At 40.6% G+C, this 25,170-nt stretch overlaps 1 protein-coding gene across 1 annotated transcript in view; it reads left to right on the top strand.

Moving 5' to 3' along the window:
- GNG4 (G protein subunit gamma 4) overlaps positions 1-23,246 on the top strand; it is a 77,165-nt gene extending 53,919 nt beyond the window's left edge. The window contains exon 4 of the mRNA XM_041746864.1: positions 19,672-23,246. Within this exon, the coding sequence (XP_041602798.1) occupies positions 19,672-19,800 (129 nt within the window). The 3' untranslated portion in view covers positions 19,801-23,246. The remainder of the gene's footprint in view (positions 1-19,671) is intronic.
- Positions 23,247-25,170: the final 1,924 nt, after the last annotated feature.

Below are 25,170 nucleotides of genomic sequence, written 5' to 3'. Positions count from 1 at the left end.
TGTTCCAGGCAGGGAGGACGAATGGAATAGAAAATACTCTTAAGGGGGAGAATATAAAAAGTTTTCATTAAATAAAGGAAGACTTGAATCTGCAGATCCAAACAGCTCATCATGTTCCAGGAAGGAGTATCATAGAAAATAATAAACCCTGAGACAAATACACCTGCTGAGGTTCCTTAATCTCCAAAGTAAACAAAAAGCCTCTGAAGTATACAGGCAGAAGAAAGGACCATTTAGGATAAGTACATCTAACAGTATGAGTTAAGTGCTTGAATCCTCACCTTAGCCCTAAGATATTGGTGTTGTTCATACCCCAATTCACAGATAAGAAAACCTAGGCCTACAATTCTGTGATAAGGTAGGGATACCAACCCAGAACCTCAAGTCTTATCATTAAACCAAAGTGCCCTACCTACACAGGGCAGAAGTATCAGTCTGGACAACATTGCACTGCAGTTCAGAAGAGGCCAGCCTAAGATTACATAAAAATTCTAAAATTCTGCAGAGGATTCTCTAATTAGCCAAGTGGTCATTTATGGGCTAGAAATGATATTCTCAGTTATGCAGAAAATTAAATATAATACAAAATGTGGGCTTCTTTAGCCAAATTATTTCATTGTATACAATTGGATTTCAGTAAAGGAGATACAGATGTCCAGAATTTGTATTATACACATGATAGTATACATGAAGACTGAAGACATTTCCAGGGGAAATTCTCACTGGGTTGGCAATTTCTTCCAACCAGGGGTGAGTGTCTTGCCCTTGCAACCTACACACTACTTGGGCCATAACAACCACTGGTCACACTGAAGGATGGATGGACCTGATCTATTTAGAACATCCCAGTCATCATCTGTTTCAATGCAGAGCCCAAATCAATATCAGAAACAGAGTCGTGTGAGACAGTCCATGCATCATGGCCCTGTTCCCACTGAAGGGGCACAGGACCCCACAGCTGCATACACTGGCTCATACATCACAAATAAGCAACACCTGCAGGAGCACCTTTTCTAATCAGGGCTATGAAACAGAGACCCTGCTTTTCGGTGGATGTCCAGAGTCTTGCCTTGGGAGGTCTCTAACTTTGTATTGAGTTGCTAGGGCCACTTCAGTGTTATCTGCCCCATAGATCTTCTGGGTAGGGATCCTTCAGCCAAAAGCTCAGAATCATGGTGGAGCTGGACCTGCGGGTGAGCCTTCTGAACAGTTTGCACAGGCCTAGTGAAGTACTTATCAATCAGGTTATCAGGGCCCCATGTTTGGTGAGGCAGTAGCTGTGGTCCACTTGGCTTCAGTATCCATTTTGGCCGCACTGGTCACTGCTACGGGTACCCCAAACCTCTGGATATTCTTGATTTATTTCTCTAACTTACTGAAGCTTTTTTCCACCAGCTTTATATTCTCCTCCACATAAGCTTTTGGTGGAGTTCATCCAGCTGTTTCTTTAGGGCTCCTTCTTGTATTCTAAGGGTCCAGGCAGGAGCAACGAGCTCTACCAAAGGAGAGGGGAATAGAATATCAGCATTTGGTGCTAAAAACCTTTTTCATTCCCTACCATCCGTCAGGATAGCTGCTGTCAGAATAAAACAAAACAGAAAATAGAATGATGATGTAAAGAAATTAGAAATTTTGTGTACTGGTGTTGGGAATGTAAAGTGATACAGTCATTATAGAAAACTATAGTATATCAGTTTCTCAAAAAATTAAAAATACTGTATGATCCAGCAACTCTACTTCTGAGTATATATCCCAAAGAACTGAAATTGATTTGTCCATCCAGTTTATAGCATTATTTGGAGAAGCCAACATGTTGCTTCTACCTGTGTGCATTGGCAGATGAATGGATAAACAAACTGTGGTACTAAGGAGGGCCCTTGATGGGATGAGCACTGGGTGTTATGCTAGATATTGGAAAATTGAATTTAAATAAAAAATTAAATTTTAAAAAGATGAAAAAAAAAGAACAAAACTGGTATATCCATACAACAGAATATTACTCAGCCTTAAAAAGGAAGGACATTCTGACATAGGTCACAACATGGATGAACCTTGAGGGCATTATGTTAAGTGAATTAACCTAGTCACAAAAGAACAAATACTGTATGATTCCACTTATATGAGGTCCCCAGAAGAGTCAAATTCATAGGAACAGGAAGGGGAGTGGTGGTTGCCAGGTGCTGGGGGGAAAGGCAGTGGGGAGTTGTTTAATGGTATAGAGTTTCTGTTTATCAAGATGAAAAAGTTCTGGAGGTTGATTGTACAAAAATGTGAATATACTTAATGCTGAACTGTACACTTAAAAATGGTGAAGGTGGTAAATTTTTTGTTATGGGTATTTTACCACAATTAAAAATTTTTAAAGAAATTTTTTTCAATGAAATGTGTGTTTCCAATCCACCTTCAATCACCATATAACCATCAGAGCCAACAAGCTTTAGTACAGTTGAGTCTGCTGTGCTAGAGGAGTTCATCTCCATCAAGAATGAATACTGATGTGCCCTCTAATGTCTGCACAAGGTTAGGCTTGATGCATTCTTCATAAACATTGTCAAAGCCCCACTCACCCCTAGATCTTCAACATTATGAGGATCCCCTTTCTTACTAATAGTGCCATTTTGCCCAGTCTCTCTTTCCCATCTTTTAGAGTACTAGTGAGAGCCAAGCATTTTACTCACCACAGTCTCTCTGAGCAATCACTCCAAAAGTCATCTGCCTCAGGCATCTATCCCTGGATTCCAAAGTCTACCAGGTTACTAAATCAATTCAGTCTTGGAATTCTGCTGGATTCTTTATCTGTTAATGTGATAGGGTTAGTCTTCTCAATTTTTACTCTTTATAATCTTCAGATTTGAGCATCAGACATTTTTACTCCATCAGGTGCCAAATAGTTAAAGAGATCTCTGCCCATCTATGTCAGTTCATGGAATGTATAAACATCAACAATAGGAGCAAAAGAATATTAGGTGTCTTGAAGAGTCAGTGTCACCAGTGAGGCAGAGGGTGGCTTCTTCCACAGGAATGACCTGAGAGTCTATTTCCTTCAATACTACCTTTTATTCCAAAAGGTAGACTCTAATATGGGTTGAATACAAACCAGCATAATCTGATGAAGAAGTTAGCCCAGCCCACTGTGGTGTTCTTTTCTCTACTCCCAACCTTTGGGGTTATTCTAGTCATTGTTGCATATTTTCTTTTTAGATTGGTACTTTGGGCATTCCAGTGTTTAACAGAAGCTTAATATTAGTTTGATCATACCATTCTGCCTTGGAAAGAAAACCATCTTCTCAAGCTCAGATTACCAATGGGCTTTGGTTTGCAAGACTGTATTATATTAAGATCACTTGAGACAGGTGTTGAGACTAAGCTGCTTCAACTGAATAGTCCACTTTCCTGGCCCAAATTTCTCCAGAGCTACTATGCTGTGTATTAACTTGCAACTGTCACAGGCTCCACTCTAATGGAGCCCACTCTCTTTCCTGTATTGTGAGCCACATTGCTCACAACTTTTCTACCAATCAACTTTGCCGCAATTGATTTCAGGTCTCCAGCTATTTGCCTCAGGTTTAATTGACTCACCTTCACTTTCTCAGATCAGTCATTTGTAACCACTTGTTATATGTCAGGATCTAAATGAGAAAAACTACAAAACTTTATGAAAGAGATAAAAATCTAAATAAATAAAGATATTACATGTTCATTGATAGGAGGACTCAAAATTGTTAGATTTTGTCAGGTTTTCCCAACTTGATCTATAGATTCCAGGCAATACTAATAAAAATCCTAGCAAGTTAGCTTATTGATACTGACAAACAGATTCTGACATTTATATGGAGAAGAGGAATAAAGAAAAAAATGGAATAGCCAACATAATATTGAAGGAAAAGAGAAAATTGGAAGACTCACACTACCCAACTTCAAGATCAAAGCTGCAATGATCAAGACAGTGTGATATTGACAAAATAATAGACAAAGAGATCAATGAAACAGAATAGAGAGCTCAGAAATAGACCCACATAAGTATAGTTGACTGACCTTTGACAAAAAAGCAAAGGCAATACAGTGAAGACAAGCTAGTCTCTTCAACAAATGCTGCTGGAACAACTAGATGACCACATGCAAAACAATAAATACAGACACAGACCTTACACCTTTCACAAAAATGAGCTCTAAATCAATCATGTGAAAAGCAAAACTAGAAAACATCTAGAGAATAACACAAGAGAAAATCTAGGGGGCCTTGGATCTGGCAATTCATTTTTAACTCTAACACCAAAAGCACAATCCACAAAAGAAAAATTGATTGCCTGGACTTCATTCAAATTAAGAACTTCTCCGTCAAAGACACCATTAAGTGGATGAAAAGACAAGCCACGGGCTGGGAGAAAACCTTTGCAAAACACATATCTGTTAAAGGATTAGTATCCAAAATACACAAAGAACTCTTAAAACTCAACAGTGAGAAAACAAACCACCCCATTAAAAAATAGACCAAGGATCTGAACAGACATCTCACCGAAGAAGATATACAGATGGCAAAGAAGCATATGAAAAGATGCTCCACATCATATGCCACTAGAAAATTACAAATTAAAAGAGTAATGAAATATCACTGCACAAATATTAGAATGATTAAAATCCAAAATGCTGACAAGGATTGGAGGGATAGTGGGAACTCTCATTTATTGCTGGTGGGAATACAAAAGTAGTACAGGCACTTTGGGAGGCAGATTATTATAAAGCTAAATATGGTCTTACCATACGATCCAATTATATCAAAAATATACAAAGCAAAATTTGACAAAATGTCAAGATGGACAAATTGGTTTTTTTTAATTTATTTATGATAGTCACAGAGAGAGAGAGAGAAAGAGGCAGAGACATAGGCAGAGGGAGAAGCAGGCTCCATGCACCGGGAGCCTGACGTGGGATTCAATCCCAGGTCTCCAGGATTGCGCCCTGGGCCAAAGGCAGGCGCTAAACCACTGTGCCACCCAGGGATCCCAAGATGGACAAATTGTTTAAGAGGATAACATGTCTTTCCTACTTTTTGGTAGATCAACCAGACAAAAGAGAGGTAAGCATATATTAATAATAAAATTAATTAGGTTGATCTGATTGATAGATGATAGGACATATATCTTTTTCCAGAAAATATTAAAAACACTGTTCTATAAGTACCAATCATGGAACACTTTAATACATCCTAGGGGCACCTGGGGGGCTCAGTGGCTGAGTTTCTACCTTTGGCTCAGGTCATGATCCTGGGGTCCCGGGATTGAGTCCCACGTCGTGCTCTTTGCCTGCTTCTCCCTCTACCTATGTCTCTGCCTCTTTCTCTTTCTGTGTCTCTCATGAATAAATAAATAAAATCTTTTAAAAAAATACATTCCAAAAAGTAGATGATTCATACCACATTCTTTGACTGTAGTTCAATAAAATGGTGGCAGTAATATAAATAAATGTCAGCATCAGTATCCTTTTTAACTATCTCTTAAACAATGAAATTGATTTTGAGAATGCCATATGTAAATGTATAAGACATTTTTAACAAACACTCAAAACATAAAAGGGCATAAACGACTTAAAAGAAGGAAGGTTAAAACAATTGGATAATGGAAAGTGATACCTTCTTGAATAGGCAGAGTCGATATTGTAAAAATGTCTATTCTTGGTAAATTAATTCAATACAAGTCTAATCAAAAAATTTATTTTTTCATAGTTCTGGAAGCTGGAAGTCCTAGATCAAGGTGCCAGTAGGGTTGATGTCTGGTGAGGCCTCTCTCCTTGGCTTGCAGCTGCCTTCTCACTGTGTCTTCACATGGTCTTCCCTCTGTGCTCAGGGGAAAAGAAAGCTTTCTGGTGTCTGTTCTTTAAACAGACCCAATTAAACCTACCCAATTCCATCCAATTAGGGAACCCCATTACCCCCTTTGACCTAATTTAACCATAATTACCTACCTGAAGGCTCTATCTCCAAATAGTCACATTAGGGTTTATGGCTTGAACATATGAGTTGGGGGTGGGCGGGAGGACACAATTCAGTCCCTAACTTTGATCAAAGATTTAAATATAACAAATAAACCTATGAAAATACTAGCAAATGTGGTTTTTTTTTTTAATAAAAATTCAATTGGTTAACATAGGTATTCTTAGTTTCAGTGGTAGAGGTCAGTGATTTGTCAGTTGCATAGAACACCCAGTGCTCATTACATCACATGCCCTCCTTAATGTCCATCACCCAGTTACCCCATTCCCCACCTAACTCCCCCCAAGTGACCCTCAGTTTGTTTCCTATAATTAAGAGTCTATTATGGTTTGTCTCCCTCTCTGATTTCATCTTGTTTTATTTTTCCCTTCCTTCCCCTATGATCCTCTGTTTTGTTTCTTAAATTCCACATATGAGTGTGAACATATGATAATTGTCTTTCTCAGATTGACTTACTTCGCTTAGCACAATACCCTCTAGTTCCATCCACATTATTGCAAATGGCAAGATTTAATTTTTTTGGATGGCTGAGTAATAGTCCACTGTGTGTGTGTGTGTGTGTGTGTGTGTGTGTGTGTGTGTATCACGTCTTATTTATCCATTCAATCCGTCAATGGATAGCTGGGCTCCTTCCATAGTTAGGCTATTGTGGGCATTGCTGCTATAAATGTTGAGGTACAAGGTGCCCCTTTGGATCACTACATTTGTATCTTTGGAGTAAATACCTAGTCGTGCAATTGCTGAGATGTAAGGGTAGCTCTGTTTTCAACTTTTTGAGGAACCTCCATACTGTTTTTGAGTGGCTGCACCAGCTTGCATTCTTAGCAACAGCGTAAGAGGGTTCCTCTTTCTCTACATCCTCACCAACATCTATCATTTCCTGATTTGTTCATTTTAGCCATTCTAAGCAGTGTGAGTTGGTATCTCATTGTGGTTTTATTTTTGTATTTCCCTGATGCCAAATGATGTGGAGCATTTTTTCATGTGTCTATTGGCCATTTATATGTCTTCTTTGGAGAAGTGTCTGTTCCATGTCTTCTTCCCATTTCCTGATTGGATTATTTGTTCTTGGGTGTTGAGTTTGATAAGTTTTGTATAGATTTTGGGTACTAGCCCTTTATCTGATATGTCATTTGCAAATATCTTCTCCCATTTTTCTGGTTGTCTTTTGGTTTTGTTGACTGTTTCCTTTGCTGTGCAGAAGCTTTTTATCTTGATGAAGCCCCAATTATTCATTTTTGCCTTTGTTTCCCTTGCCTTTGGAGACGTATCTGGCAGGAAGTTGCGGCAGCTGAGGTCACAGAGGTTGCTGCCTGTGTTCTCCTCTAGGATTTTGATAGATTCCTGTCTCATTTTTAGGTCTTTCATCCATTTGAGTCTATTTTTGTATATGGTGTGAGGAAATTTGTCCAGTTTCATTCTTCTGTATGTGGCTGTCCAATTTTCTGAACACTATTTATTGAAGAGACTGTCTTTTTTCTATTGGATAGTCTTTCCTGTTTTGTCAAAGATTAGTTGACCATAGAGTTGAGGGTCCATTTCTGAGTTCACTATTCTGTTCCATTGATCTATGTGTCTGTTGTTGTGCCAGTGACAGACTGTCCTGATGATGACAACTTTGTAATACAGCTTGAAGTCTAGAATTGTGATGCCACCAGCTTTGGGTTTTTGTTTTTTTTTTTTTTTTCAACATTTCTTTGGCTATTCGGGGTCTTTTCTGATTCCATATCAATTTTAGGATTATTTGTTCCAGCTGTGAAAAAAGTTGATGGTATTTTGATAGGGATTGCCTTAAATGTATAGATTGCTATAGGTAGCGTAGACAAGTTAACAAATCCACGAGCATAGAACATTTTTCCATTTCTTTGTGTCGTCCTTAATTTCTTTCATGAGTATTCTTTTTTTTTTAAGCTTTAACTCTTGATTTATTTTTTTTAAGATTTTATTTATTTATTCATGAGAGACACAGAGAGAGAGAAAGAGAGGTAGAGACACAGGCAGAGGGAGAAGCATGCTCCATGCAGGGAGCCCAATGTGGGACTAGATCCCGGAACTCTGGGATCACGCCCTGAGCCCAAGGCAGGTGCTAAACCACTGAGCCACTCAGGGATCCCCTTTCATGAGTATTCTATAGATTTCTGAGTATAGGTCCTTTGTGTCTTTGGTTAGGTTTATTCCTAAATATCTTATGATTTGGGGTGCAATTGTAAATGGGATTGACTCCTTAACTTCTATTTTTTCTGTCTCAGTAGATAGAAATGCAACTGATTTCTGTGCATGGATTTTATATTCTGCCACTTTGCTGAATTCCTGTATAAATTCTAGCAATTTGGGAGTAGGGTCTTTGGGATTTTGTGCATAGAGTGTTCTGCAACCTGCAAAGAGTGAGAATTTGGCTTCTTCTTTGCCTTTTATTTCTTTTTGTTATCTGCTTGCTAAGACTGGGACTTCTAGTACTGTGTTGAACAACAGTGATGAAAGTGGACATCCCTGCCATGTTCCTGACCTTAGGGGAAAAGCTCTCAGTTTTTCCCCATTGAGAATGATATTCACTCTGGGCTTTTTGCATATGGCTTTTATGATATTGAGGTATGTTCCCTCAATCTCTACACCGTGAAGAGTTTTAATCAAGAGTTTTAATCAAATAACTGTACTTTGTTAAATGATTTTTCTGCATCTATTGAGAGGATCTTATGGTTCTTGTCCTTTCTTTTATTAATGTGGTGTATCACATTGATTGATTTGCAGATGTTGAACCACACTTGCAACCCAGGAATAAATCCCACTTGATCATGGTGAATTATCCTTTTAATGTACTGTTGGATCCTATTGGCTGGTATTTTGGTGAGAATCTTTTCATCCATGCTCATCAGGGATATCTGTCTATAATTCTCCTTCTTGGTAGGGTCTTTGTCTGGTTTTGGGATAAAACTAATGCTGGCCTCATCGAAAGGGTTTGGAAGTTTTCCTTCCACTTCTATTTTTTAAAACAGCTTCAGAACAGGTATTAATTCTTCTTTAAGTGTTTGGTAGACTTCCCCTGGAAAGCAATCTGGCCCTACACTCTTGTTTATTGGGAGAGTTTTGATTACTACTTCAATTTCCATGCTGGTTATAGATCTGTTTAGGTTTTCTATTTCTTTCTCTTTTGGTTTTGGAGTTTATACGTCTCTAGGAATGCATCCATTCTTCCAGATTGCCTAATTTGTTGGCATATAGTTGCTTATAATATGTTCTTATAATGGTTTGTATTTCTTTGTATTGGTTGTGATTTCTCCTATTTCATTCATGATTTTATTTATTTGGGTCCTTTCTCTTTTCTTTTTGATAAATCTGGGCAGGGGTTTATCGATCTTATTAATTCTTTCAAGGAACCAGCTCCTAGTTTCATTGATCTGTTCTACTGTTCTTTTGGTTTCTATTCCATTGATTTCTGCTCTAATCATTATGAATTCTTTTTTCCTGCTGGGTTTTGGCTTTATTTCCTGTTCTTTCTCCAGTTCCTTTAGGTGTAAGGTTAGGCTGTATATTTGAAATCTTTCTTGTTTCTTGAGAAAGGCTTGAATTGCTATATACCTCCCTCTTAAGACCACTGTTGCTGCATTCCAAAGGTTATAAACAGTTGTACTTTCATTTTTGTTTGTTTCCATGAATTTTTAAAATTCTTCTTTAATTTCCCGGATGACCCATTCATTAGATCTTGTTGGATAGACACTGTAATTATGATATAGTCTCCTTCCTCATCTCTTATTACAGTCTTAGGTTTAAAATCTAATTTGACTAATATAAGGATTATCACCCCAGCTTTCCTTTGATGTCCATTAGCATGATATATGGTTTTCCACCCCTTTACTTTCAATCTGGAGGTGTCTTTGGTTCTAAAATAAGTCTCTTGCAGATAGCATATCAATGGGTCTTGCCCTTTTTATCCAGTCTGATACCTGTCTCTTTTGATTGGGGCATTTAGCCCATTTACATCTAGAGTAACTATTGAAAGATACTAATTTAGTGTCATTATAAGGGTAAAGTTACTGTTTCTGTGTTTTGTTTCTGTTCCTTTCTGGTCTATGTTACTTTTTGGCTCTCTCTTCATATAAAGGATCCCTTTTAATATTTCTTTCAGGGATGATTTAATGATCATAAATTCTTTTAGTTTCTGTTTGTCCTGGAAGCTTTTTATCTCTCTTCTATTTTGAATGTCATCCTAGCTGGATAAAGTAGTCTTGGCTGCATATTTTTCTCATTTAGCCTCTTGAATATATCATGGCAATCCTTTCTGGCCTGCCAGGTCTCTGTGGACAGGCCTGCTGCCAGTCTAATGTTTTTATCCTTGTAGGTTATGAGCCTCTTGTCCCAAGCTGCTTTCAGGATTTTCTCTTTGTCTCTGAGACTTGCAAGTTTCACTATTACATGTTGGGGTGTTGGCCTATTTTTACTGATTTTGAAGGGGGAGTTCTCTGTGCCTCCTAGACTTGGATGCCTGATTCCTCCCCCAGATTAGGGAAGTTCTCTGCTATAATGTGCTCCAATATACCTTCTTCCCCTCTCCTCTTTTTCTGGGATCCCAATTATTCTAACATTGTTTTGCTTTATGGTATCACTCATTTCTCAAATTAGGAGAAAATGTTTTTATAAATATTTGGAAAGGCCAAATATACCACAAAACCCACTATTCATAAAGTAAAAGTTTTGACTGCATTTAAAAAAATTTGATATGGTAAACATTTCCAATCAACAAAATAAGAAAAACATTGGCATTTGTGTAACAAAGGGTTAAATCTCTAAACCTTTCTGAAATTTCTCTGAAAAGTCAATAAGAAAATAAAAGATCCTCCTTTTTTCATTGTGCAAATGAATAGGCAGTTTAAGATGGAAAAATATAAATGGTCAAATATATGAAGAGACATTTACCTCCATTAATAATACAAGAGTTATGCTCAAAACAGCATTGAGGTCTGCTTTAAAAAAACAAGACCCATTCAGTTTTTGTGTTTGTTCTGGTATAGTCGATATACAACGTGACATTAGTTTCAGCTGTACAACATAGTGATTCAACTTCTCTATATGTAATGTTATGCTTGCCACAAGTGTAGCTCCCATCTGTCACCATACAACACTATTACAATACCATTAACTATGTTCCCTATGCTGTGCCTTTTTTTCCCTTGACCTACTCATTCCACAACTAGAAACCTGTATCTTCCATGTCCCTTCACCCATTTTGCCTAGTCCTCTCTTGTAGTCATCAGTTTGTTCTTTTTGATTCTGCTGCTTTTTGTTTATTTAGATTCCACATATGAATGAAATCATGTCATGTTTGTCTTTTTCAGTCTGACTTATTTCATTTAGCCTGATAACTTCTAGGTCCATCCAGTGACATGATATATCCTTTTATTTGGCTGAGTAATATATATATATATATATATATATATATATGTATATATATATATTATATAATATATATATTATATATAATATAATATAATATATATATATTATATGGACACTCAGGTTGCTTCCATATCTTGGCTACTGTAAGACTGTTGATGTTTTTAATCTTTCATGAAATCCAGTATCATCCATGGCCAGAGGTTTTTGGTGGTTGGAATGGACACTGAAACAGTCTTTCAGAATGATAGTTTAGAATATTTTTCAAAATGTTTATTGTTCATACTCTTGACACCAGTATTCTCACTTCTAGGAATTTACCCAGAGACAATCTCACAAATAATGAAGGGAAGTAAGAAGCAGAGCACTATTAGAATATCAACGAATTGTAATTTTTGATTACCCATCCATAGAGATTGGTTAAGTAAATTAGGTAGAGACAATGTTACACTATATTATCATTATAAACAATGATGTACAACTGTGTGTCCTGAGTGAAAAAAAGCATGTTACAGAACAGCATATGAAACTATATGTAGAAAGATAGATAGTAAGATATCTGAAAAGATGTTCACCAAAGTGAACCACTCCAAGTGGCAGTTGGTGTTTGCTTCCAGCTCTGAACTTTTTTTGGTTATTTTACAAACAAATAAGAATTGTTATTGTAAAGACAATAAAGCTGTTTCAAAATTAAAATTCTTTATAGAAATCACCTCTTGCACAGAGATGCCACCACACCCCTGAAGACCCAGTTACCCCCTCCTCCTTTGAATTTATTATCATTTGTATAGTGTGACAATATGTGAAAGAGGAAGAGGGTGCCTTAGAAGGTGGCCACATAGTACAATAAATAGAAAAACAAACCTTTTCTATTCTTTCCACATAGGACCTCACCACCACATTATCTGCATGTACACTGTTCATTTTGTATATAATCTATATCTTCCTTCTGGACCAGGGGACCAGGAGCCAATTGCAAAATATGACCATACTTTCATGTAAACACACTACATAAAAATCATAAATTACATTTCAAATTTAAGTGTAATTGAGGTGAGGATTATTTTTTCTACTGGTTTTGCTCATCAGCATGGATAATCCAGAGCTGCAGAGTAGAATTAAAAAGTAAGTGTCCAGGAGTTTGCCGGGACAGTCCCTTTGGCATCAGCCTTTTGGCTCCTGCTTCACATTTATATTTGAACCAGAGATTCTTCCTCATAATTCTGCTAACAGATAGGTCTTTCGTATGTTTTACTCTAATTTTTTTTTCTAGCACCTCTAAGAGTCATAACAGTGCTGCCAGTTTGTGAGTTCTTTTACAAGAACAAGATGTGTTCTTTATGGTTTCATTTATCCACAAGAAAAAACACACTCTGTTGAGTGTTCCAAAGCCAAACAAGAAAATTCTAAAGCAAGAGCCAGTCGTTGTTAAAACAGAAGACAAGAGGCTCAAATATCATGGTGTTTCCTATGGAAAATTGAAAAAGAGCAAAATCCAGGAGTCCATCGTGTACTGATAGATCACTGACAGCCGATTAAAAGCATCCAGAGAAGTCCAGGGAAGGGATGTAATTAGGATAATAAATGATGTGAAGGTTGAAAGAATGACATTTCTAAAAGAAAATAAATACAAATGATGTTCTGTGACCCAGCCCAAATTCAAGACAGTGCATAAAGATTTTGCCTTTCTGACATGTCTAGTCTGAACTCTGGGTCCCTCCCCTTTATTGCTCTACCTTCTGCTAGTTTAGCAAGTTAGCTTTAAATCTTCTCCTCATTTTCTCATCCTCTACCAGAAACATTCATAGCTCTCACCCAGACCGATTTAGATGGTAACTTTCTATAATCAGATTTAGAAATAAATTCAAAGGGGCTATGAGTGAACAATTCTAGAATAGCTATCAGATCAAAGGAGAAAAATCTTTTAATTAAATCAAAGAGGAGAACATAAGCAGGAGAACAAGAAGACAAAATATACATTTGGAAAAAGCAAGGAACACTTCCAATTCATGAGGAATTGGGTTAGGGGCACTGTGGACATCCAATTGCCCTCATAATTTCTGAGAAACTTCCTCATGTCTGTTTCTCAATGACCTCCCAGAAAGTACCTAGATGGATAATGAAATAATAACATGCTGTATATATAATAGTATTCATTATGTCACTTAGTCACAAACCAGCAGGTATTGCTATTCCCGTTGACAGGAGTGAAAACTGAGCACCCAAGTGTTTGTCTTGCCCAGAATGACACAGCTTATTAGTGCTGACTACAGCTCAGTCAGAGACATTGTTTCCTGACTCACAATCCAGTACATCCTAAGAGATGCAGCTGGCTTTCTAGAATCCCTGGACCTAGAACCTCCTTGTTACATCCATCTTTCACCTTTACCTAAGTCCCAGAAACCTCTTGAGTGACTCACTGGTTTCTCTCACCAAATAAATTACTCTTTCAAAGAGCTTGCAGAATGGTTGGATTAGGGGTTCCTTGGTGGAAAATTGGGATATGTCAAAACTGAGAGGTCGTTAGAGTCACATAGGACATGTACCAACCTGTTGAAAGGATTTGGTTAAGTTGAGGTCCAGGGTAGATATAGGTCAGCCATTCTCATTAAGCTCTGTGGGGGCTTCACTATTCTGGTGGTGAAAGCCATGTAATATCAGCTCTTACTTAGGTTACCTTGGAGATAGTAAAACTCTTTCAAGCATCTTGGATTTACCTCTTAATGTGCAATCAACTTTTCATGTGTAAAAAAAAAATCCTTTGTGCTGGTAACTAATTGACCATTATGAACATTTGATTTTAGAATTCAGAGACGGACTATGTTATATTATTCCTGTATTCACACATATCTTTCACCCCCTCTGGTATCCTCCAGATAACCTTACCCACTCCCACCTAGCTGCTCTGTGGCCCAGGACCCAACAATTGAAAATTGTTTGCATTGATCTGGAGCAATACAAAGTAGTTGCTGGGTTCCACTAGAAGCCAAATGTCTTAGCCAGCTTATGCTGCTATAACAGAGTGCCATAGACCTGGTGGCTGAAATAACAGAAATTCATTTCTCACAGCTCTGCAAGCTGGGAAGTCTGAGATCAGGGTTGCTGAGTGGTCAGGTTCTGGTGGGAGCTCTCATCCTGGTTTACAGATGATCACCTCCTTGCTGTCACCTCATAGGGCAGGTGGAGAGAGATTTCTTACCTTACATCGCAGGTGAAGAGACATATCTCTCATGTCTCTTCTTACAAGAGCACTAATCTCATTCATAAGCATTCAACCCTCATGACTTAATTTCTTCCCAAAGGCCCCACCTCCAAATACATTGAGATTGAGGCTTTCTTGTTTGGATTGGGGTGGAGAGGACATCATAATATGGAAGTATCTTGAGCGTGTGCTTAGGAACTGATGTGTTGATCTCCAATGCTTCCCTACATTAGAAGAAAGAAAAAATTCACAAGGATTCACCCTGCAGTGTTTGCCCAGACTTTAGAGTTGAGGTATAATTCCTGTCATGTACTGAGGGTTTCAGTAGGGAAAACCAGCATATGGGGTTCCTCTTTGGAGGTGTGCAATGAGTTTGACCTTGTAAAAGATACGGTCATTGTACCATGGGGGCTGCGACCTGGCTATGCTCTTGACAGTGATCCTGCTTTGTTTTCATAGGTGGAAGGAGGTACAGGCGGAACTATCAAAGATGCTTGAAATTGATTCCAAGTAGTATTATTAAATAGACCAGGATTGCTGAGAAATAGGTGTAAGTTGCTCTACTTTAGATGCAAAGAATAAATGCAGTGGGTGTCACAGCCAGAATAGTAATTATGTCATCTGTCTCGTCCAAGAGTTTGACTATAGTAATTGCAACATTTTCTCCCATCATTGAAGCTTGTAATTATAGCGCAACTAACAGGATTATGTGCTAACTTGGGCTGTTTTAATCACCTCTTTTACTCTGAAATGCAATGGTAAAATTCCACAGTTGTTCCCAGGCTGCCAATTCTTTTCAACATCTGTTGTCTTGTAACAGTTCAATACTAAGGAGGAGAGGCAGAGATGCTCTGAGCATTTCATAACAGAGGCCTTTAGGTAAAAGCAGACTTTAGGCTTGACGAGAAAGTGTAAACAGGGAGTTTTAAATTTCCAACCCAAATAAAATTTCCTCTTTGAAAGCAAATATGTTTTCTGTTTCAAAGATGGCAGATGTTTCATGCAATTTGGCAATGTCTGCAGCCCATGTTTTGTATGCATTGAAGGAAACTTTCAACTGTAAAAATCAATCTAGGACTGATTAAGGAAACCCTCCCATGCAACCTAACAAGCAGGTTTGGGTTAATTAATGCTTGGATCTTAAGCTGTGTGTTACCTTTTATGTGTAAGACTCAGTAAGATGTTCCTTACATATATTTATCTTTACAGATCACATAATAACAAACTTCAGGCGTTAATCAAATACTTTGTTTATGCAAGAATAAAGGAACGTCACACACTTTGTGAAATAAGGGGGCCTGATGGCTGAGCTGGAAGCCTCCCTTGATTGTAAGATGACTTATACTTTCTTAGGATGACTTACATTGTCTTAGAGTGTTGTTTCAACAAAACGAGGGCATCTAGGATATTAATATTGCACAGAGCCAACTCAGATCTGCCCATTTGGTCTTAAGTCAGGCGCTTATTCCTTGGCGCCAATACAGGTCCCATTAGGTATGTGTTCCTATTGCCCAGGCAGGACTCCACCATTGGAAGAGTGAACTCAGCAAGCACATCTATGATCCTAAAACAAGCAGCAAAAGGAGACAATTGAAGAACAGACTGTTTTCATGAAAGAAGAATTGTGGAACCAAGTGCAGTATCACCTTTAGAGGTGATAGAAATTTCCTAGATTAGATCTGCTTAAAATGAGCACAGCCAGACCTGAACAGCTTAGTGGTTAGGGTGCTGTAGACACGGAGCTATGTGGGCCGCAGATACACTGATCCCAGGCAGGAACAGCCCAGCCCCATCTCTCCTTCATCCAGCTGTCCTACAAAGCCTCCTTTTGTTTTTTTATTGAACTATAGCTGACATACAATGTTAGGTTAGTTTCAGGTCTGAAACAGTGATTTGACAATTCTGAACATTACAAAATACCACAGAAGTGTGTTACCATCTGTCACTAAACAATGTTATTAAGATATTATTTGACTATATTCCCTATCCTATACTTTTCCTCCCTGTGACTATTTTTTAAGAGCTTTTGGGTGTTTTCTTTTTAAGATTTTATTTATTTATTCATAAGAGATAGAGAGAAAGAAAGAAAGACAGACAGAGAGAGGCAGAGACACAGGCAGAGGGAAGAAGCAGGCTCCATGCAGGGAACCCGAGGTCTCCAGGATCATGCCCCGAGGCAAAGGCAGACGCTTAACCGCTGAGCCACGCAGGCGTCCAATTGTGACTATTTTATGATGGGAAGTTGGTACCTACCTCCAGAGCTTTTTTGGGGGTCCCTTCTTCCAATGCCCTCGTCTGACGAACCGGTCCCGGTGCAGCAGCCCCTTGTGGGGCGCCCCCTTGCGGTCGCTCTCAGGAAATTAAACTACTCAAATCCACCCCCAAAGGATGTTAATAAGCATCTGAACAAGTATGATCCAGGGGAAGGAAGCTGTAATTACAATTTAGCAAATTAACTTTGGGCCAGCTGGATCATATTAATAGGCAAAGAGAGGTACATTAAAGTTTTTCCTTTTTTAAAAGATTTTATTTGTTTAAGAGAGAGAACACAAGCAGGGAGGAGGGGCAGAGGAAGTGGGAGAAGAAGACTCCCCTCTGAGCAGAGATCCCAGGATCCTGGGATCATGACCTGAGCCAAAGGTAGACGCTTAACCAACTTGGCCATCCAGGTGCCCCAGCACATTCAAGTTTTTCAAAAGTTTATTTGAGCATATATCCATTCAAATTGGGCGCGCCAAATGAAAGTGAGTAGGAGCATTCCACCGACAGAAGCTAGGGCTAAGGTTTTGTAGAGAAGATGCTGAAGCAAAGCAAATAAATCACTTGATTGGTCAAATGGGTTCTCAGATAGCTGGTCTATAAGGAGAGTGTGCTGGCCCTGCGGAACATTCCAGTCCACTTGACAGGTATATTTTCATTATCAGTTTAATCAGGTGGCTACTGCAGCATATAGATTCTGTGGCCGAACAGCGGAGCTTCAAATTCTGGCTTTCTCTCTTACTGGCTATGTGACCTTGGGCAAGTTTCTTAACATTTGTACCTCAGTTTCCTCATCTGTGAAGTGGCTTTAAGAATATTACTTAAGAGACACCTAGGTGGCTCAGTTGTTGAATGTCTGCCTTTGATTCAGGGCATGATCCTGGGGTCCCAGGATTGAATCCTGCATCAGGCTTCTCGCAGGGAGCCTACTTCTCCCTCTGCCTATGTCTCTGCCTCTCTCTGCATCTCTTATGAATAAATAAAATCTTTAAAAAGAGAATATTACTTAAAGGTATTAAATGACATAATGCATATGATGATGCATTTAACATGGTACCTGACACCATAATAAGCATTTGGCAAACATTAGCTATTGTTTTTCTGTTTTTCTCTTGAACTTGTTTAATAAGGACCTGCTACAATAGGTGATCCAAGGGCGCATGGGTGGCTTAGTCAATTAAGTGTCTGACTCTTGATTTTGGCTCACGCCATGATCTCAGGGTCCTGGGACTGAGCCCCACATCCAGCTCTGAACTCAGCACAGAATCTGCTTGTCCCTCTCCCTCAGCTCCTCAGCCCCATGCTCTCTTTCTCTCAAATAAATAAAATCTTTAAAAAGAGAGAAAGAGAGAGATGATCCACTCTTAGCATACCAGAAAATCATGTTTCTTGGCCCAGAAAGCTGGTGACAGGGTCACCAGCATACCTTTATGGAGGTTCTAAAATATTGGCCATGGTGCTCTTAGAGGTAGAATGATTGAGTGATTGGGATAAAAGGAATCTTAGAGATATCAAACACTTCTGAATTTTACAAGTGAGGAAAGGGAAGCTCAGAGAGGTTGAGCTGCTTGCCGAAGGTTACACAGCCAGCTTAGGGGCAGAAATGGAACTGGAAGGCTGGTTGCTCATTGGTACCCCTTTCTCCCTTCCACATCCCCAACACACAGACTTTGTCAAGATTGAGGTTGACTCATCTGCTCAACCTCCAGCTATATTTGAGGGGGAAATTCCTTATATATCTATACCAGAATTATTTGTAGGAGTCCAGCCACTGCTACATAAGGTAGGTCTTGGCTGGAAATCAGAAGAAGAATTTCTAGAAAATTTTGGAAGATAGGTCAGTTTTAAAAACCTAGAGGGAATGTGTGTGGCTTGTATACACTGGAGACTCTAAAATAGTTTTTTCATTCATTTGTGGAATGTTTTCAACATTCTAGGGAAGATTTAAACATTGTATATGCCAGAAGGATCTCATTTGCCTGCTGTATACTTACCCCTGCCTATAGCCTGTAAGAAGCATTTGCAGACAGAACAACCTAATTGGAAGGATGCATTAATGCACAGGCCATTTGTCTGCTGAGCACATGACCCAGACCCTGGCTGAAATGAGCTGGTAACTTTATTTTCCTATTAGAGAACACGTCCTGGCCCTCTGCCACTCACCACCTAGCTCCTCCTCTAGAACCCCTGGGCTTGAACCAGGGGATAGTTCAGTACACAACTACCATGTGTCCACAGGTAAGACTGGAAAGAATAGGGCAGGGAAGGAGATCTCTGGTCAGGAGCAGCTCCCTACACAGGGGAGTGGCCACTGTGAATTAAAACATGTGCTTAGAGTATGCAGCTCATGTATGTGATATATATAATATGCTTATTAGCATGTGTTCTGTTGAGAAGGATGAAAGGTCTCTCTGTGCTGGTCATGAGAGTGGATTGCAATCAATAACAATAATAAACACAATCATGCTGGCTTGGCCAGGGCTAGTGCTCTCCTTTATTCATCCAGAAATGGTATAGCAGAGTAATTATGAAGCTACTGGCCTGGAGCCTCCACTCATCGAACTCAGTTGAGAGTAGAACAAGGCTGCCGGACCCTCTTGTTCCTCTCTGGGGATTCATCCACCATCCCTAGGCCTCCCCTCTTTCCTCAAAGGCAGGTTTCGAACCCCATCTCCCTGGATTAGCACATCCCCTCTCTCTGGACTAGAAGTGGCCTTGTCATTGGTGGTGCACACAACATGGCCTGTCCTCAGCCTCATCCACATGGATGCCTCTGTGCTCAACCCACTGTGAACTGACCCTTAACCCAGTACCTGTGCTATGTCCCCCACAGGTGTCCCAGGCAGCCGCGGATCTCCTGGCCTACTGTGAAGCTCACGTGCGTGAAGACCCTCTCATCATCCCAGTACCTGCGTCAGAAAATCCTTTCCGAGAGAAGAAGTTCTTTTGTACCATTCTCTGACTTTGTTATGCCGTCGGGGCTCCTCTTCCATCAACCCATTCCCTGGTTAGAGACTGCATGCTCTCAGCCTTAGGGACCTCCAGCCAGCACCGGGCCTACCCCACCAGGATGGCTGGGGCCTGCCTCTCTTCACTGGGTTTCTTAGCTGAGTTCAGTTTTGCTTTTCCTTCTCATGTTACATTCTTTACCAGCAAAGAAAATAGACATTTTCGTAGCCAAGTAACAAGTGTGCCAACTCAAAACAAGTATGGGTGTAAGGGTTTCGTTTTGTAAATCAGTTCCCATTTTCAATATCAATTTCATACATTTCAGGGGCTAATTTGCGGGAAAGAAAAACAATATAGTCCCCTCCCCCCATTCACAAGAATCTGGTAGCAAATTAGAGCATTTTGACCAACTGAGATAGATGGATAAAGTTTTCATCTGGATGTTCTGTATCTCCTGGTTTTCCATCATCCTATTAGGAAGGAAGGAACCCACAGTGTCAGACGGCTTTCCTAATATGTGTCTACCTGGAGCCATGTAGCCCAGACCCCAAGGAGGGTCTGATTACCATCGACCACTTTGGAGGTGGTCCTTCTACAAGTGTCGATGCTGGATGAATATTGTAGCAAGCTTCAATGTAAATGCACACCATGATAGCCATCTGTTTGTGGGCTCCAGCTGGGCCAGCCAATGGCACCGTCTCACCCCACCCCACCTATGCCACATCTTCTTGCTCCTCCTGTTCTGGCTCCTTCTCCATAGTCCTGACGTGGGCTGCATTAATAAGATCCTGTTCAATATTGCAAAAATAAAAAGAAAAGAACCTTTAAAAGAATAAGATCCTGCTCTGGGCACAGCCCTGTGGGGTGTCACCAGGATGGCTCCTGCCCCAGAGCAGTGAACCATAGGGGCAGCAGCTTCCTCTGTGTCATCCATTTATCTGAGCATTGGCTATATTCACTTAATCCTCCAGCAATTAATAAATGCCAGGAAAGTAGGTCTATTTTAAAGAGAGGAAAACTGTGAAGCATGTGGATGGCTAGGTCTAGCTAAGTGCCAACTCTTGGTTTCAGCTCAGATCACGATCTCAGGATCCTGGGATCAAGGCCCGTGTCAGGCTCTGCACTTAGCAGGGAGTCTGCTTGAGATTCTCTCTGATTCTCTCTCTCTCTTTCTCTTCCCTCTGTCCCTCCCCCCACTTGCTCATTCTGTCTCTCTCTTCTATATAAATAAGTGCAGCACACTTCTTTCCTCATCTTTGCATGTTGGGCCCAAATAGCTTATGGACAATGATACATAGATACATGGATGCCCTGCGGTCGACTGGACAGCTCTTGGTTTTTCTGAGACCAACTTGCAGAATCCATCTAGAAAACAAAAAAGATGAAAGAGAATAAACGCCGGGGGCAGAGAGCTCCTTGACCAAGTTAGTGCTTTTCTGTTGGTGTAGAAACTGCCACTCCCTGACTCTCACAGCAGCCGGCTGTGCGATACAGGGCAAGCCACTGTGTGCCTGGCATGTTCTAACCTGCTAATTGGGGATAATGATAATTACTCCTCCTGCCTTTCTATCTGGGAGGCCACAGAGAGGTGCTACATAGATGAAAGCTCTGATTATCATTTAAAACAAATTACTAAATGCTCCAATATAATATAACATTGGCAGGAGTGCATGACTTCAAAGACAAACATGGTTCGGTTGGAGGAATAATGTAAAATTGCCTGCAAAGAGCCAAATATAATTCAGATCAATTAATAACTTGCCACTTTGCAAATGGTTTTATTACATTTTTATTCTTTGCTTCTTTTGTTGAAAGCGATTCTCTGTTTCATTAAAGCTCACTGATATTACCAGGGAGGTTAGGAAGCTGTGTGCTCTGACGACAGCAGAATTGTATGCTGTGTGTGATAATAAGACTTCAAACCCTTCTCTATCTCAGTTTATGACCAGGAGCTCTTTATTCCGTGGTCCATGTCAACATCATTAACCTGATAAAGTAAAGCACAATTCATAAAAGCACATCAGAGAAGCTGAGAAAGTAGGACAGCACGGAAGCTGGCTAAATCGGGTCAAGAAGAAACTGTGCTTCTCAGTTTCCTTCAGACTTTCTCTTCTTTGTTTTCACTTTTCCTGTCCCTTTCCTTTGTCTGTCTCTTTCTCCTTTTCCTCTTGTTCGACCTTATATTCCTCCATGAGATGCTTTTCTGTCTTTGTGGCTTCCCAAGCGTCCCTGAACTCACTGTCCTCTTCCCAAAAGCAAGGTCATGCACTTGGGCTATGAGATACACAAGCAGGTGCGTGAGCCCTCGCCCTGCTAGCCGCTCATCGGGAAGTGAACGAAAGGGAGCATGCCTGTCGTGGACAGTTGTCACATCTTGTTGGCAGTTTGGCTTTCCAGCATCTGAGCCCCCTCCCTACAGGGGGATATCACCCCTTACGTAGAAATTTAGTGGGCTGCGATAGTGCTCCCTTTCACTGTGGATGCTGAAGGGGGAAGATCTTCCCTGCCTCTCAGGTACCCCCCTCCCAGCCCCAGGCCGGCCAGGGAGGGGCCAGTGACTTCATGTGAACTGTCTGGACTCCTTTGCCTGGACCTTGAGCCCCAAGCAAGAGGCACAGAAATGAAAAGATGCTGAAGTTTGTTTTATGGGAGCTGCGGTGGCCCTGGGGCAGCAGTGGCCCAGCAGGGGAGGCATCTGAGACTTGCAGGTTGCCGGGGTTCTGTGCCCACTGCTAACAATGTCCAGGAATGACAGAGTCCTGAGTAGACCATTCCTGCTCCGTTCCCCAGCCCCACTGAGCTGTCTTGGTGCCCCCCCCCCCCCCCCCCCGTTCCCTACATCCTCCTTGGTCTCCCTTCTAATGTTCTGTCAATTCTTTGAGCCCGTAAGCTCCATCCAGTAAATTTCTTATTCTTCCATGAAATAGGCTGGGCTGGATGTACATATCATATGACCTAAAAACTCGATTCCCTGGGTGTGTACGCTACAGAAACGTGTCTATGTGTTCACCAAAAGAAAAGTACTAGAATGTTCATAGAAGCACTATTCAGAAAAACCCAAAGCCGGAAAGCACTCCCATGCACACATTGAATGGATAAACAGATTCTGGTATATTCACACAGTGAAATCCTGTGCAGCAGTGGGAACAAGTGATCTCAGCACAGTGGGAGTCTCACGACATACAGCAAGTTCACACTACGTGATTCCATTTATGTCAAGCGCAAAACCCAGCAAAGCTAATCTGTGCTGTTCCAAGTAGGGAGTATTAGTTACTCTTCAGAGGATGGGAACCAGAGGGGGGACAAGGGGAGCTTCTAGAATGTTCTGTGTGTGGATCCGGCTGCTAGTAACCTGAGTGTGTCCAGTTTGTGAAAATTCTTCAAGCTGTATACTTTTGATTATGTATTTTTCTGTATGTATGTTGTACATCAATAAAAGTTGGTTTGTGTGGTTAGCAATCAAGAATCCTACTAGGTGGGTTTTTTTGCACTTAGCTTAATTTTTTACTCCCCTTTAGGTAGAACATCATTAGTGGAGCAGTTAAGAGTGTATTTGACAACATTTTGAAATTTGAAATACTTATGATCCACAGCTTTGAGCAGAATGCAGGTGGTTCCCTGGGAACAGGATACACAATGCAAATGCTGTGCTGTGGGATCTCTGTCTTTTGGGAAAACAGTTAGGAACCCTGCTGGGATTTCCCACTTGGATCAATCTGTCTGTGAATGAGGCCGGTGACCCCCTCTCAGCCTCTCTTACCTCCTGACCATCAGGAGTGAACAGGAGGGGCTGGCCTGCCACAAAACCCTATTATCACATGCCATCTTTAAAGGAAGAAACCATAGCAAAGGCACCAGCTGGCTCCATGATGGTGGTTTTCTGAAAGCAGCCCTGGCCTCCGCTGCCCAGGCCACAGACACCCTGAGGCAGACATGGCTTCAACTGTGCTCCCACCCACTGTAGGCTGTAGACGCCCTTCCAAGCCTCTGATCGATTCTGAGGGACCTGCAGTGCTGTCCTTTTTGCTCTCAGCTACCATGTGGCCACCTCCTTGCAGAGAGTGAATATTGAATTCCGGGTGATCACAGAGTAGCCTCACGCTGGGACTCCCACTACATGAGTCAAAAAGTCTTACCTTTGATTCTGGTTTCCAGCCCCCCATGGAACAGCACAATGAGTCTATGAATTGTCAGCAGCCTCCCTCCAAGGGAGCCAGAGAAGGGGAGCAAGCCAAAGGTCAAAGGAATTTTGTTCTGGTGACTGTTCAAATTTGAAATGAAAATAATTATAATCATCATAATAATTAGAACAATAATAATGATAACAACACTTAACATTTTGACCTGGAAAGCATATGACTGTGGAAATAATTTAGAATATTTATTTACACTTCCATCTCCTTCAGCTCTTCAAGATGATGAGAAGATAACAGATCATGAGCGGCCTTTATAGAGGACCAGAATGATGCTCCCTACCCTGCCCCGGGAGCTTCATCTCCTGGATGGCATTGACATACTGCTCTGCCCTCCCCATCTGCTTTCTGATAAAACCCTAACACTTGACTCTGTTAGCTATAAGTCACTCACTAACTTGTAAAATTTTGAAGGCCACGTATGGTAATTAACCATTCACCAGTGTTCTAACCTCTTCCCTTCAAAGATTCACCAATGACAGGGTGGCCTCCCAGACCCTGCCTGCTCTGGCCCCCACTTATTTCCCAGAGTTGCCTTCATACCTCACTCCCTCTCAAAACCCTGTGCTTATCCACACTGGCCATTATTCAAGCCTACCTCACTAGACCTGTTCCCTGCTGCCACAGGGTCTTTGCATTTGCCGCTTCCTCTGCCTAGCACATCTTCCCTCCTCCCTTTGCAGGTCTACTTACTTTTTAGATCTCAACTCAAACATCACTGACAGTTCAAGCCTTCCCTGACTTCTCTGACCAAGTCAAATGTGTTTATAGATTCTTACCACACTGTGAGGCTCTCCTTACCACACTTGTCATTGTTGCAATTTTACATTTGCATATGTGATCATTCAGTGCCCCATCTGTTCCCCCAACTACACTGTGAACACCATGAAGACAAGGCATTTACTCATCCCTGTAGCTCCAGCACCTAACATATCAGCTGGCACATGAGAGGCAGTCAATAAGTATTATCCAAATAAATGCTCAAAAGCCCTCCTGGTCATTTCTCAGCACTAAGTGCTTCTTTTTGGGGGTTCTCCATAAGCTTTTAACCCCTGAATGAGCCCTCAAATGACCCTGTGAAAAGGAGGGAAGGAAACGATTATTTGTTGAGTGTTTACATCTGCCAGGCGCCAAGCAAAGGACCTCACCTTTTAATCCTCACAATGGTGTTATAAGATGTATTACCCTCA

This window comes from Vulpes lagopus, chromosome 3 (genome assembly GCF_018345385.1).
Source record: "Vulpes lagopus strain Blue_001 chromosome 3, ASM1834538v1, whole genome shotgun sequence".
Taxonomy (NCBI): domain Eukaryota; kingdom Metazoa; phylum Chordata; class Mammalia; order Carnivora; family Canidae; genus Vulpes; species Vulpes lagopus.
The sequence above is the reverse complement of the archived record's forward strand: the minus strand, read 5'-3'. Positions and strand labels throughout refer to the sequence as shown.